Source organism: Drosophila rhopaloa, unplaced genomic scaffold (assembly GCF_018152115.1).
Source record: "Drosophila rhopaloa isolate 14029-0021.01 unplaced genomic scaffold, ASM1815211v1 contig_2, whole genome shotgun sequence".
NCBI classification, from domain to species: domain Eukaryota; kingdom Metazoa; phylum Arthropoda; class Insecta; order Diptera; family Drosophilidae; genus Drosophila; species Drosophila rhopaloa.
In genome coordinates, this window is record NW_025335083.1 from 16,690,582 (window position 1) to 16,702,442 (window position 11,861).

The following is an 11,861-nucleotide window of genomic DNA, read 5'->3' on the forward strand; positions in this document are numbered from 1 at the left end:
CACTTGATGTACGAAGTTATCGATAACCTAACAGTGGTTGACAACTCTAACGACAAGCAGTGCAAAAAATCACATCTACTAATTTGCGTTTATTTCAGTTTATTTTGTAGATATCTGTAAATATAACCTAGCTCTTTTTTTTTGTTAAAATCTTTTTTTGAATTTACTTTATAAAAGAAAAAACTCATATTTGCTATCGAGCAACAGCTGTTTTTGATGCAATGCTTGCCTTTTTAGAGGCTGACAACTCTACTAATCCAAAACGCAACTTTATGTTTTGATCAGTTTTATTCGATTTAAATAAAGTTATTAAAAATGAGCGCCAGCTCTGGAGGGTCCTGGATCAACGCCATCTACGATGAAGTGGCCCTGGAGGGCTTGGAGGGGGTGACATTGCCCTGTAAGAGATTCCTCTGTCTTTTGCGCAAGAAACCAAGTAATCCTTAAGACGTTTTCAGATCTCTGGGACCTGCTGGCCAGGCGCCTGGAGTTTGCTCCTTCCCCATTGCCCGATCGCATTCGGGAGCAGGTGTGGACATTGCTGCTCTGCACACCGCCCCACAAGATCGAGTTCTTTGAGCTACCGGCAGAGCGACCCCTGATGCCCTACTATGATCGCCTCAACGACATGGACGAAAAGCTGGGCATGCCCGTTGTGCCTGAGCAGTGTCCCTTCCTGTTGTATCCGCCCGCCTACGTGCAAGAGGACGGCGTTATGGGTAACTGCAATGACTTCAAGACCCGCAAACCAATCCCGGCGAGCGATCTGCAGGCCTTAAATGCTGCTCAAGCCACTGAACAGTGGGCTGGCAGGCTTGTCGTAGTGGCCTCCCAGGAACTGCGAGAAACGGCACTGACCCCTAATAACCTAATGTTGCCCCAGCGTCTGCCGCTACCTAACTTTATCTTTCTGGAGGCTATCGGACGGATGCGCTACAGCGGACACACCACCGGAGGCCCTTGGTCGCTAATGAACTACAGCAAAGACACTGGAATTCTTTTCTATATCAAGTGAGTTGTGGCTCCATTTAAATACAATGTACATATACCCCTTAAACATGAATTAATCTTAATTTATGATGATTTTTTGGGATTTCATTTAACATAATCTTTATTTTCAGAAACAAACTGATCAACCTTCAGTTGGTCATCGCCCAGAACTATAACGAAATCAACAAGGGTCGCTTTTTGGTCTCATCACTGCTAATGCTACCGCGCTTTTACCGAATCTACAAAAACCACTCGCAGGAGAACCTCGAGAAGCTGTACCTGGAGATAATGCGGACCAGCAGCCGCCAAGTACCCGTCTCCGAGTTAACAGAACTGCTGGGGCGTCCCACCCATTTCAAGCCGAAGAAGCTGCTGGTAACACACGCCTTTCGCAAGTTCTTCGAGACCAAGCAAGTGGAGAAAGCCATCAATGCGCTTACCAAGTCGGGAAAGCAGTCCAAGTCGACCACACGCAAAGTGACTGTTATACAGCTCCGCAATCCAGATATGCAACTAGAGGACCTGTACAAGAACGATGAAAGCGAGGAGAATCAGGTGTCTGAGTTCCTGGATGTGGGCCATTGCTACTTAGACATGCCTCCGGAGGAGGAGGTAGTCCGGGCCGTGGCCAGATTTGGCAAACGTGGCCTCAACAGCACCGAATTGTGTCACTACACGGGTATCAACGCCAATTCCATGCGCCACTTCGTCAAGCGAATGAATAAAGATGGCCTGGTCAAGGAGTACTCGGAGCAGGTGGGAAAAAGCCGTCAATTCCGTTTCGTGGCCAAAGAGCATTTAGGGGACCTCACGAAAGAAGACGAGATCAAGAAAAAGAAGCAAGAGATCAAGTGCGAGGATGAGCCGGTAAGTTAACTACTTATAACTATTGAATGGTAAAGTATTTTAAAACACTCTTCATAAAGCTTAACTTTAGTTTAAATATGAGTGTTCTCCGCTGTAATAAATGTATTTCTTTTCCAGAATATTACCGAAAACACTGAAATCACCCTGAAGGATATGCCCGAGATCGTGATGAATGCTCGACCCATAGCGTTCAAATTAAAAAAGAGCAGAACGACCAACCAGACGCAGCGCCAAATAAGTCGCCAGAAATGTATTATACGCCAGATCGACCAGCACTGTCTAGTGCCCCTACACCGGCTGCAAAAGAACCTTCAGGAGGAGGAGCGCCGGACAGGTTTCAAGGACAGCTTGTGTCGTCGTTCGTTGCTGCGCCTGCTACGTCCTTTGGTCGAAGACCATGTTATAAACGTGTTCGAGATCACCCTTCATTACCAGCAACGAGTTCGCATCTACCGCTTCGCCACCCACCCGAAAATCGGACTTGACCACGTGGTCATGAAGCGCGAGATCCTCAAGCTCAAGAGCAACTTCCATTTGCTTACCGAAGAGCGGATGAAAAGACCATCGCAGCTGCATCCCAGGGAACGCAAGGAGGTTCTGGCACGTCGAAAACTTGTGCCAGAGCGTCCAATTGTGGTGTGCAAGACACAGGCTCCCAAGCTGCTGCTGGCAAGGACTTTGCACGAGTTCCTCTACTATCTGTACCACCAGCTTTCGCTGAATCAAAAGCCCCTTCCCATGACCACCGAATTAGTACAGAAGTGGCAAAAGTCGGAGCCAGCGCTACAGCCTCGCCAGTTTCTCGACGAGTGGCAGGCGGAGGCCGATACCGTCCCGCCCTATACCGAAGACATTAGCTGGCGCACCTTTATCCCACCTCTACCGCGATACGAGGACAAACCATCCGGCTGGCTGTACTTCATGGACGCCATGGACCGAATGCCGCTCTCCCTGTTTCTACGCATATGCCGCATTGAACGCGAAGCCAGCGAGGAGTTGCGTGTACAGCTGCAGCATCCCATCCGCCAGCATTACCTTCTTTCCCAGCTCAAATTGGATACTATTGTGCCACGTCTGAAGTTGCAGCAGCTCTACGTGGGCACTCTGCGGCTACTGAACAACATGGGTCTGATCCAGGTGAGCGCCACACTTCATGTGAGCAACTTGTACTGATTTAAATGACTCCATTCCAGGTAAGCGAGCAAAAGCTGGGTCGCGACTCACTGCATCGATGGGTGTTCCTGAATCAGCGCACCCGCCTACTGGATACCACTTCCAGTACTGAGCACAATTACATGCAGGTCAGCGCCGATCGCTCGTACACACAGCTCAACTTTGAGTTCTTCAATGCAGAACAAGTAGGTAACTACTGGGCCAAACTGCAGCACATCTGCATCTACACAAAGCTGGGATACCGCAAAACTTTAAGCTCGCAGAGGAAGCTACCGGCGCGCCTAAAAGTCCTAGTATTCCAACCCACCGTCGAGTTTGAGCAGGCCGTTGAGCTGGACAATGGAACAGTTCCGGGCGATCACCTGGGAGCCGCTGGCTTGGGCTCGCACTTGTTTGCCCATCAGTTTCGCCACTGGTCCTGGGTGCAGCGTCAGAATGGTGGAAAATCGGCAGCAGCAAGGGAGAGGGCGAAAAAACCAGTCCGCAAGCGGGCAACTATTATGCGTCTGAAGATAGGTCCCCGGCTAGCGGTACGCAAAACACGCGAGCTGTCTGCCGCTAAGACAACCAAGAACAAGTCGAGCGGTCCGCGCGATGACGTCGACCGGGATGCCTTGCGAAATATGCGCACACTACGTGTCAAATGGGCGCCTGAGGAGGATCGGCTGCTCAAGATGGGCCGGGCCGTCTACATGTTCATAGACGCACCCACGATGACCCTGACCTTGTGCGATTTGGCCCTCGTCTGCCGGGATTTAATACGCCGCTGGTTGGGCATATGCAACAAGACCACACAGGCGTGCGTACGCCGCGTGCAGTTCTTGGTCAAGATGAGGCGGGACATCCCGGATGTGCCCGGTTGGATCTATGCGATGCAGACGCAGCCTCAGTTTTCTACGGTCTACAACGATCGCTTCCTGAGTCAGTTGAAGCGAGACTATCCCAACAAAGCCGATTTCCAAGGGGCGTTGATGGTTCATTTTGCCCTCATGATGGCCAAGCTGCAGCGGATGGTCGCAAAATCGGTGAGTAGGATCTATATTTATTTTTATTTATTTATTTATATTTATTTATATAAAGCTAGCTTAAGTTTTAAAACTATGAACTAACTATAATAAGAGCATTATAATCCCACTGTACATGTGTAATTCTTAAGATTTCTCATCTTCACGTTAAGGCTAACGTGAGCACATATACAGTGCAAAATTCCATACTTTTATATCGGTTTAAACCATTAAGATGACAAAACTGGCCTCATCCTTAAACCCTTTCCCTTTAAAGCAAGGTTCTGTCACCAGACAGTTCCTACTGCCAGACTCCTTGGACGCATTCGGCAACCAACTACGCGAGTGTCGGTCAGCGCACGAGGAGCAGCAGTTGCTCTTCCAGGACCCCGCTACGGAAACGGACCTTCAGGTGGCGGTGGCCCACGGAGTGTTGCACAGCAACATATGCTGCGCCAAGGACAAGACGTTGCTGAACCTGCAGACGTTCGAGATCTACAAACACTTCTCCGAGGAAGTACTGAACTCAGCCTTTAACAAGGCGCGGGCGGACTCGTTGCTGGTGGCGGTGAAGAGGCGCAATATCCAGTCGGCGGCCAGCCGGCAGATAACAGGACCTGGACACCTACTCAGCTCCAAGTACAAGTACCGCCTGACTTACACTAAGCTGACGCACTTCGTCTACGACGGCTATTTTGCTTTGGATAAGCAGCTACGGGAGGACCAGGAGCAACAGCTTGCCTCGCCACACTTCGCCCAACTCCTGGTGATGGGCGAGTGGTTGTCGGAGAACCGGCTTCGCCTTTCGCTGCAGCTCCCAGCAAACATCTTGACTGTGGACACTTCCACCATGGGTCGGCAAAGTGGCTCTTCCTCGGATCGCATTCTGGATCACTACAGCTGCATCTTTGATAACGCTCCGCACACCGAGTACTCTAAGCGGCTTGAGGGCGAAAGCAGTGCCCGTCATGCGTCACGTGTTCGCTTCCATCCCGCCAACCTGAGCTTCCGACTCCCGGCCAGTGCGTATAACCAGCTCTCTAAGCTGCCCTTGCGTGCCATGCACTTCTTCTGTGCTTTGGATGCTTTGAGTGAGGCCATCTCTATAAGTCAGGCGCGTTTGGAGCAAGGAGACTGTCCCTTCACCAACTGCATCATGCGCAGCGGCAACTACCTGAACGCTGTGGAGCGGATAGCCCACGAGCAAAGACCCATTCTGCGGCAACTGGTTGCTGATGCTCTGCCCTCATCGCAGCAATTCCAACTGGAATCTCACCCGGCTGGCACACCGCTCACTCTGAACATCTCGAATCTCCTGCCATTTGCCCAGCAATTGGAGGCTTACTGGCGGGGACACCAGCAGGCGATGGAAGTCAAGGATTTGGGAAAACAGTTGGCTGAGAAAACTCTGCACAAACTCACCGACTGGCGGTCCATTTGTGCAGAGCTGCTCGACGACGAGCCACATTCCTGGGAAGCGGATCGCGTTCAGGAATACGAGCCGGCACTGAACAAAGAAGAGCGGGCCCGAGCGCAAGATGTTTTCGTAGTCCATTTGCCCACCATCAGCATGAAGGTCTTGGAACGACCAGAAGGCAAACAGGCAATTGACACTCTACGCTCTTCGGTCCTGGACAAGGTGCTCAAGTATGTTTTTGCTACAAACTTGTCTTGTATTTCGTTTTAAACCCTTAATTGCCACTTTGCTTTCAGGGCAACATATTGGCAGTACACGGAGAACACCTTTGAAACCCTTCGGCCCATCCTCCATGAAAAGGGATTCGACGAACGTGCCATTCGCCACATGGAGGACATACTCAATCACATTGAACAGCATACTCTCGGTGTGAAGGGGCTAGAGTTGCGCAGGATCTTTCCCCTGGGCGACTTCCTGTTGGAAACTCTGCACCTCCTTGCCGACCACGATCTCGTCAAGCGCGTGGGCATAGTTAGTCACATGTACGTCCACAAAAACCACATACGCAACTGGGTGGTGCACACGTTCCACATCAAGCGATTGGAGCGTGAGAAAGTGCAACCGCTGGTGGCGGCGGCTCCGGGAACACTGATGGCCGTCGTTGGTCACAAGCGTAAACTGGAGGCTCAGGCAACATCCAGCTCAGTTCCGGAGAAGAAAATCAAACTTATTGAACAACAGAGCACAGAGAGTGAAAGCGACGAGGCGGGAGGATCTGTTGCCAAGCGTCCAAAAAGGGCTACGCGAAATGAGCCCGCCATTGAGGTTGCTAATTCGGCGCTGGAGGCTTCCCGGGATGCGATTGCCATGAGGCCGCAGCCATGGATCCGGGTGAATGCTTCCCTCAACCGCCGTGTCCTCGATCGCTGGCTGGGCGCCATCCTTAGCGAGAGCATCTCTCGGGTCGGCTGCACTGTGCACAGCTTGTTCTTGCGGTTTTCGCACTTGGTGCCGGTGGATATTATGTTCCTTTTGGAACTTCTGCACGATCTAGGTTGTGTACAACTAATGGAGATGCGCCCGCTCAAGGTGCATGTGGAATCGCTGCTGGATGATGATGACGCGGATGGCGAAGAGCAGCCGGTCACAGAGCTCTACGATCCGATGCAGACCTACGTTCAAGTGCATGGCAGTGCTATCGGTCGGCTTACCAACTTTATTGGCCTCAAAAAATACGGCACTGAATTCATTTAGGGTTTGTTGAGATATATGACCATGTTAAGAGTAGATTAATCCTGAGCTAAAATAATAACTGCACTTATATTGTAAGAGACTTTTGATGATGACTAGTTTTAAAAACTTCGTTTGATTGCGCTATGAAAATATATGGATTAAAAAAACATCCTGTTTAATATTGACAATTATCATCTGTTAATTTCGGGATTACTAAAACAGAATTCAGTTGTAAAGCAAAAATAAGTTTATAACTAAAATGTTTTCAATCTGATTTTTGTTTCAAATTATGACGTCAGCAATCAAACTAATTTGAAAATGGCGCGTTATCCAGGAAAGTTACACTTTCATTAAACCTTTAACAATGTACTCGGAAAAGATCAAATCTAATGTGTATATCTCATGGACATTTGATATAGGAATTTACTCAATAAGATGACATAAAAGGCTAGAGCCTGGAGCAAGTAAATGTTCCCGCAAATATGCTGTTACTTGATATGCATTATTTTTTTTTTCTTTAGGTATATTCCACTTTACAAGCCAAACTTGAGAAAACAAAAACACGCGATAGCTTTTTTTTGATCACCACGAATTCGCATTCGCAGCTTTTTGTTTAATTTTCAATTCACTTGTGGTTCCTTAAATCCTGGATTAACTTTAGCACATCACTACCGTCGAGGAGGAGATGGTTGGGGTGTTTACCGCTTGCCTCCGACGCGGGGAGCAGCCTTCTGCGTGACCTTGGCGGCCTTCGCCTTGGGCGCCGACTTCTTGGCAGGAGCGGGGGCAGCAGCCTTCTTGGCGGCCTTGACGGCACGCTTCTGCTCCTTGGCCACCTTGATGGCCTGGTCGCGCTGCGCCTTGCGCACCTCCGGCTTCATGTTGCGCTTGGCCATGATCTCGGCCAGCGAGGCACCGACGATGGCGCGCTGGAACTTCTGGGTGCGGCGGGTGCGCTTCTTGGAGGCCTCCTCCTCGATTCCCTTGCGGTGCTTGCGGCGGTACAGCACTGTCCACGTAACCTTGCGCGGATTGCGCTTCATCAGGTAGGAGCGCTCGCACTTCTTGTCCAGGAAGGTGAAGGACTGCAACGGAAGCGGTTATTAGTCACTGAATCCATGGAGTACCCAAATTACCTACCTTGCCATCGACCTTAACCATGGTCTTGCCATGGCCGGGGTAGATTTTGTACCCGCTGAATGCACACAAGCCAATTCTGTAAATGAAAACACACTTATTAGCGGGGGCACTGTTTACTATTGCCAAAATGGGGTTAGCCGATGCCAAATAACACAATTAACAGTGTATTTGCTCATTTTTCGATAACATACTTCATCTTGCTGGCGTAGAAACACGAAAAGAAAAGAAAACGGAAGTGGAAACGAAAAGCAGAGCCAAATTAGTGTGGCTGCCGCGGATGTAAGAAAAGTGCTAAAAAATACCTCCACGTGCCGACACCGTGCTGTTAAGTGCGGGCTGTTAGGCGCACACATTTTAAAAATTAAAATAAAAGTGTGGTTTCTGTGAACCAATCTAGGAAACAACCCGAGTTGTTCCTTAAAGTTGTAATATTTTGTAAAATAAAATTAAAATTAAGTGCCAACCAAAATATACGTAATTTGAATAATGGATATTAACAATGCGCTATTTGTAGAATCGGACCACAGACCAACTCATTCAGTTTCTTTTTATTTGAATTCCCGCAAATAATTGTACGTTTACAAAAGTCGTCTTCATTCCAGTTACGGAACTTACTGCTCCTACTCCGAATCCTCCTCGTCGTCATAGTTGGTGTGAACCTCTCCTGGGCGCAAAAGTTTTCCAACAAATGGGTATTTTTCCTTGTACTGCTGATCCCACTCCCTTAAAGTGTTCATTTGGCTGGTTGAAAGATCGCACAAGTCATCGTATTCTTCGCTTTCATTTGACTCCACCGAAAAATGGATCAAGTTCCGTGAAATATCCCGACCGGCATAGCTTGGGTAAACACCGCCGCGTCCATAATAGTGCATGGATCGCGACACGTCGTAGACATTAAAGTTGACGGCCAACAGGATGCGACCGTCCTCCCGGGTTCCGTCGTATTCGCGAAGTTCCGGGATCGTGAAGTCCTTCAGCAGAGGGGGTAGCTTCCGTTGGCCACCATTAGCCTTAGCCGGTTCCCTTGGATCCTGACCGCGGTGAAGACGCCTGGAAAGTCTCACAACCTTGTAGAATACGATGGTCGAAACGATCACGAGTGCAATATTGATGGGCATCTGCTTGATGGTGCCGTAGAAGCTGGAGTACCAGGCAAAACTCTGATCCACAATCTTGGAACTGCCGGCCATCTTGGAGCTCTGAAATCTGGAGTTTGGATTGGATTAGGAAACGAAAAATGGTACCTATGCTCTCTGAGTTACTCAAACAATTTAACTTCTACTGACGTGACTTGCTCAACGTTATTTTATCAGCCTACTTTTCTTTCCTTTTCACAACTTAAAATGACAAGTCGATTTGGTCTCAATTCATGGCCTACTTCTCCTTGTCGAAAGGTAAAATTAGGCTGTGTCTGAATAGTAATATGGTTTTAGACATCTAACTAACATCTAACATTTAATATTCGAATAATCTCTGGCCTACAAGGTTCGAACCCAACCCAAATTCTGAGTATAACTTCGTTCACATTGCTTTTATTAAAATGCACAAACTGGTTACATACATAATACTCTATGAAAATGTTAAGATACAATTGGGAAAGATGGTCCCGTCCTTATTAGGCCTGCACCTGGTATTGATCCCTCTCGAATACAGTGCGTTCCATGGTGAAAACCCGCTTGGCACGCTTATTGGCGATGTTTTCGATGGCTTCATTGAATTCCAAAAGAGCCTTGCTAAATTCAGTGTCACTCTCAATCATCCTGAGGAACATGGTGGCCTCGTCCTCAACCTTGGGCTCCTGATCCTTCTTGGCCTGACCCTTCTTCTTCTTCGCCTCCAATTTCTCCCTGGACTTCCGTTCCTCCTCCAAATGAATTGTGGTCAGGCGCTTCTTCAACTTCATCTCCTCCTCGCGAGCCTCCAAAAGTTTGCAGCGTGATATCTCCCGCTCGAACATCTGCCATTGGAAAAATAAATAAGAGAAATAAATTTCTGGGGAGGATTGCTGGGACTTACCGACATCATGAGGGATTTCTCCTTGAGCGTGGCACTGCGCATGCCCTCCTCCATCCGGAGCATCGCACAGTCGCCGTTGGCCAGGCTCACGGTGAGAATCGATCCATCCGGTTTGAACACCAGATGGGTGATGGGGTGCTTGTACTTAATGGTCAAAATAGGCCGAGTGTGGGACATGAGTAGATCCCAGAACTCCAGGTTGCCCTGGTCGTCACCGATGCAGAACATCGAACAGCGTCCGGTGCTCCAGGCGCCGCTGAGCACTTGGTTCTTCCGGCGGAAGTAGAAGGTGCTGGGGCAATTCTTCACCTCCTCCGACCAGATGCGCACCCGCCAATCGCCCACCAGGATGAAGTTCTTCACGAAGAACGGATTACGCATCACGGCGCGAATGGGACCGACGAACAGTTGGTAGCAACCGACGAGGGTCTCCTGCGGAGTGGCTCCCTTACGGTTGCCCACGAACACGTAGCCCATGTCGGTGCAAATGATGTACCGCACCGGAATGGTGTACTCAAATTCCAGCACAGTCACGCCATGCGAGTCCTCCCGCTTTTGTACGGACATGGGATATGGTTCGGCCAGGACCTCGTTCACCGGCATGAGCAAATCCCTGGTGTCCCAGTACTTAATAGACCCGTCCAGCGAGCCGGAGTAGAACTCGGTGTTCAGCTTGGAGTGCACCCAGCAGAGGGCAGAGGTGGCCTCGCGATGTGACGCCTCCAGGGGACACATCCTTTTGGGCCCGCCCATAGAATCCGTTTGCCAGAAGCACACCTGACCCTCATTGAGTCCTCCCACCATATAGCTCTCGTCCCGCAGGCACACCTTTGCAATCCGGAGGACCCTTCCCGTATCGTAGTGGGCCACCGGGCGGGTGGCGTCATCCAAGTCCCAAACGTAAAATGCATTTTCATTGTCGTTGCCAAAGTCGGGCAACATGTTCAGCGGTTTCGAATAGTCTGGAGCCAAGCTTCTTGGGTTGGAGTACGTCAGGACGAACTGATTGGGATCGGTGTTCAGCCATTCACACATCTTGAGACTGCGCGACGGAATCCAGAGGTCGTGGAAAATGTGAATGCCCCTGGCCGCGATCTTCATGCTGATGCCATGACCCAGATCCGCAGGCAGGTTCACAAAGAAGTCCTCGTAGATATTTATGGCATTGTTGGCCGAACTGATGTCCATCACGTCGTGCATCAGTTGGTTCACCTCGACGCCCCATGTATCATCGCGCTCGACCTTTTTGCGGTAGCGCATTGTGGACTCCTCGTCCGCCACGTTCACCTCCTTAATGTTCCAACCGCCCTCAAAGTGATTTAGTCCGTGCGAATCCAGGGTGACATTGTGGGTCAAGGCCGAGGACACGGCGTACTGCTCGCTCAGCTGCGTCCGCTCGTTGATCGGGTTGCGCAGGATGTACTTGAGGCGCAGGCGTCCACTCGGCTGCACACTGAGGATCATCTCGTTGCGGTCCGTGAAGAGGCACTGCCTTCCAAAGCGACGACGCTCCCGCGACAAAATGAACTGGTTGCCCAAAGTGCCCATCGCGATATATCAGGATTCGAATTACTTAGAAAAATATACCCGTTTTTCTTGTGTTAAAAATATCTATGAAATTGCCGCAATCTGATCCAAGAGATGTAAGATTTGTGTGAATAATTTACGTTGGACTGGCTTTTTTTACTCTTAAAATAACAAAATGAAATTTTCCGATGAATTCTCTTTTCGTGTGCTTAATAAATTTATGAAATTACCACAAGCCGAACGGATGGATATCTCTGAGTGATTTGTCTCGGAATACGTTGTGTGCAAAACGATTTTTATTACAAAAATTAAAAATGGCTGTTGATTGAAACATTCGAAAATATTTTAAAACCTTTAAAAAAAACATTGCAATTATGAAAAGATTATGGTCAAGTAAAATAATGCATTTTATTATTAAACATGAACTTCAAAGTCACACTTCAAAACAATATAAAAACGAGTAACAGAAACTACATATATTCAAACTTAAAGTT

The 11,861-nt window shown here is 49.0% G+C and overlaps 4 protein-coding genes across 4 annotated transcripts; 1 reads left to right on the plus strand and 3 right to left on the minus strand.

Annotated features, from left to right (window-relative positions):
- Positions 1–110: 110 nt before the first annotated feature.
- Positions 111–6,872, plus strand: LOC108050459 (general transcription factor 3C polypeptide 1). The gene is made up of 7 exons (XM_017132550.2): positions 111–400; positions 459–1,011; positions 1,122–1,857; positions 1,975–2,994; positions 3,051–4,055; positions 4,312–5,681; positions 5,748–6,872. The coding sequence occupies exons 1-7, from the start codon at positions 316–318 to the stop codon at positions 6,703–6,705; spliced, it is 5,727 nt and encodes a 1,908-aa protein (XP_016988039.2). The 5' UTR covers positions 111–315; the 3' UTR covers positions 6,706–6,872.
- Positions 6,873–7,167: 295 nt separating this feature from the next.
- Positions 7,168–8,074, minus strand: LOC108051286 (60S ribosomal protein L24). The gene is made up of 3 exons (XM_017133726.2): positions 8,016–8,074; positions 7,825–7,900; positions 7,168–7,769 (listed from the first exon to the last, which is right to left on the minus strand). Exons 1-3 carry the CDS (start codon positions 8,018–8,020, stop codon positions 7,383–7,385), a joined length of 468 nt encoding a protein of 155 aa, XP_016989215.1. The 5' UTR covers positions 8,021–8,074; the 3' UTR covers positions 7,168–7,382.
- Positions 8,075–8,329: 255 nt separating this feature from the next.
- Positions 8,330–9,125, minus strand: LOC108048832 (probable steroid-binding protein 3). Its single transcript, XM_017130157.2, has 2 exons — positions 9,087–9,125; positions 8,330–9,030 (listed from the first exon to the last, which is right to left on the minus strand). The coding sequence occupies exon 2, from the start codon at positions 9,012–9,014 to the stop codon at positions 8,445–8,447; it is 570 nt and encodes a 189-aa protein (XP_016985646.1). The 5' UTR covers positions 9,015–9,030; positions 9,087–9,125; the 3' UTR covers positions 8,330–8,444.
- A 215-nt stretch (positions 9,126–9,340) lies between these two features.
- LOC108044958 (dynein intermediate chain 3, ciliary) lies at positions 9,341–11,618 on the minus strand. Its single transcript, XM_017124521.2, has 2 exons — positions 9,841–11,618; positions 9,341–9,781 (listed from the first exon to the last, which is right to left on the minus strand). The coding sequence occupies exons 1-2, from the start codon at positions 11,386–11,388 to the stop codon at positions 9,440–9,442; spliced, it is 1,890 nt and encodes a 629-aa protein (XP_016980010.1). The 5' UTR covers positions 11,389–11,618; the 3' UTR covers positions 9,341–9,439.
- Positions 11,619–11,861: the final 243 nt, after the last annotated feature.

What these genes read in the sequence shown, in the direction of transcription:
- LOC108050459 (XM_017132550.2), top strand. Translation starts at nt 316, where the DNA reads ATGAGCGCCAGCTCTGGAGGGTCCTGGATCAACGCCATCTACGATGAA. An exon ending in GGAGGGGGTGACATTGCCCT is followed by an intron (nt 401 to 458) that starts GTAAGAGATTCC and finishes AGACGTTTTCAG; the next exon opens with ATCTCTGGGACCTGCTGGCC. An exon ending in TCAAGTGCGAGGATGAGCCG is followed by an intron (nt 1,858 to 1,974) that starts GTAAGTTAACTA and finishes TTTCTTTTCCAG; the next exon opens with AATATTACCGAAAACACTGA.
- LOC108051286 (XM_017133726.2), bottom strand. An exon ending in TGGTTAAGGTCGATGGCAAG is followed by an intron (nt 7,770 to 7,824) that starts GTAGGTAATTTG and finishes CTTCCGTTGCAG; the next exon opens with TCCTTCACCTTCCTGGACAA.
- LOC108048832 (XM_017130157.2), bottom strand. Translation starts at nt 9,014, where the DNA reads ATGGCCGGCAGTTCCAAGATTGTGGATCAGAGTTTTGCCTGGTACTCC.
- LOC108044958 (XM_017124521.2), bottom strand. Translation starts at nt 11,388, where the DNA reads ATGGGCACTTTGGGCAACCAGTTCATTTTGTCGCGGGAGCGTCGTCGC. An exon ending in AGAAATCCCTCATGATGTCG is followed by an intron (nt 9,782 to 9,840) that starts GTAAGTCCCAGC and finishes TTCCAATGGCAG; the next exon opens with ATGTTCGAGCGGGAGATATC.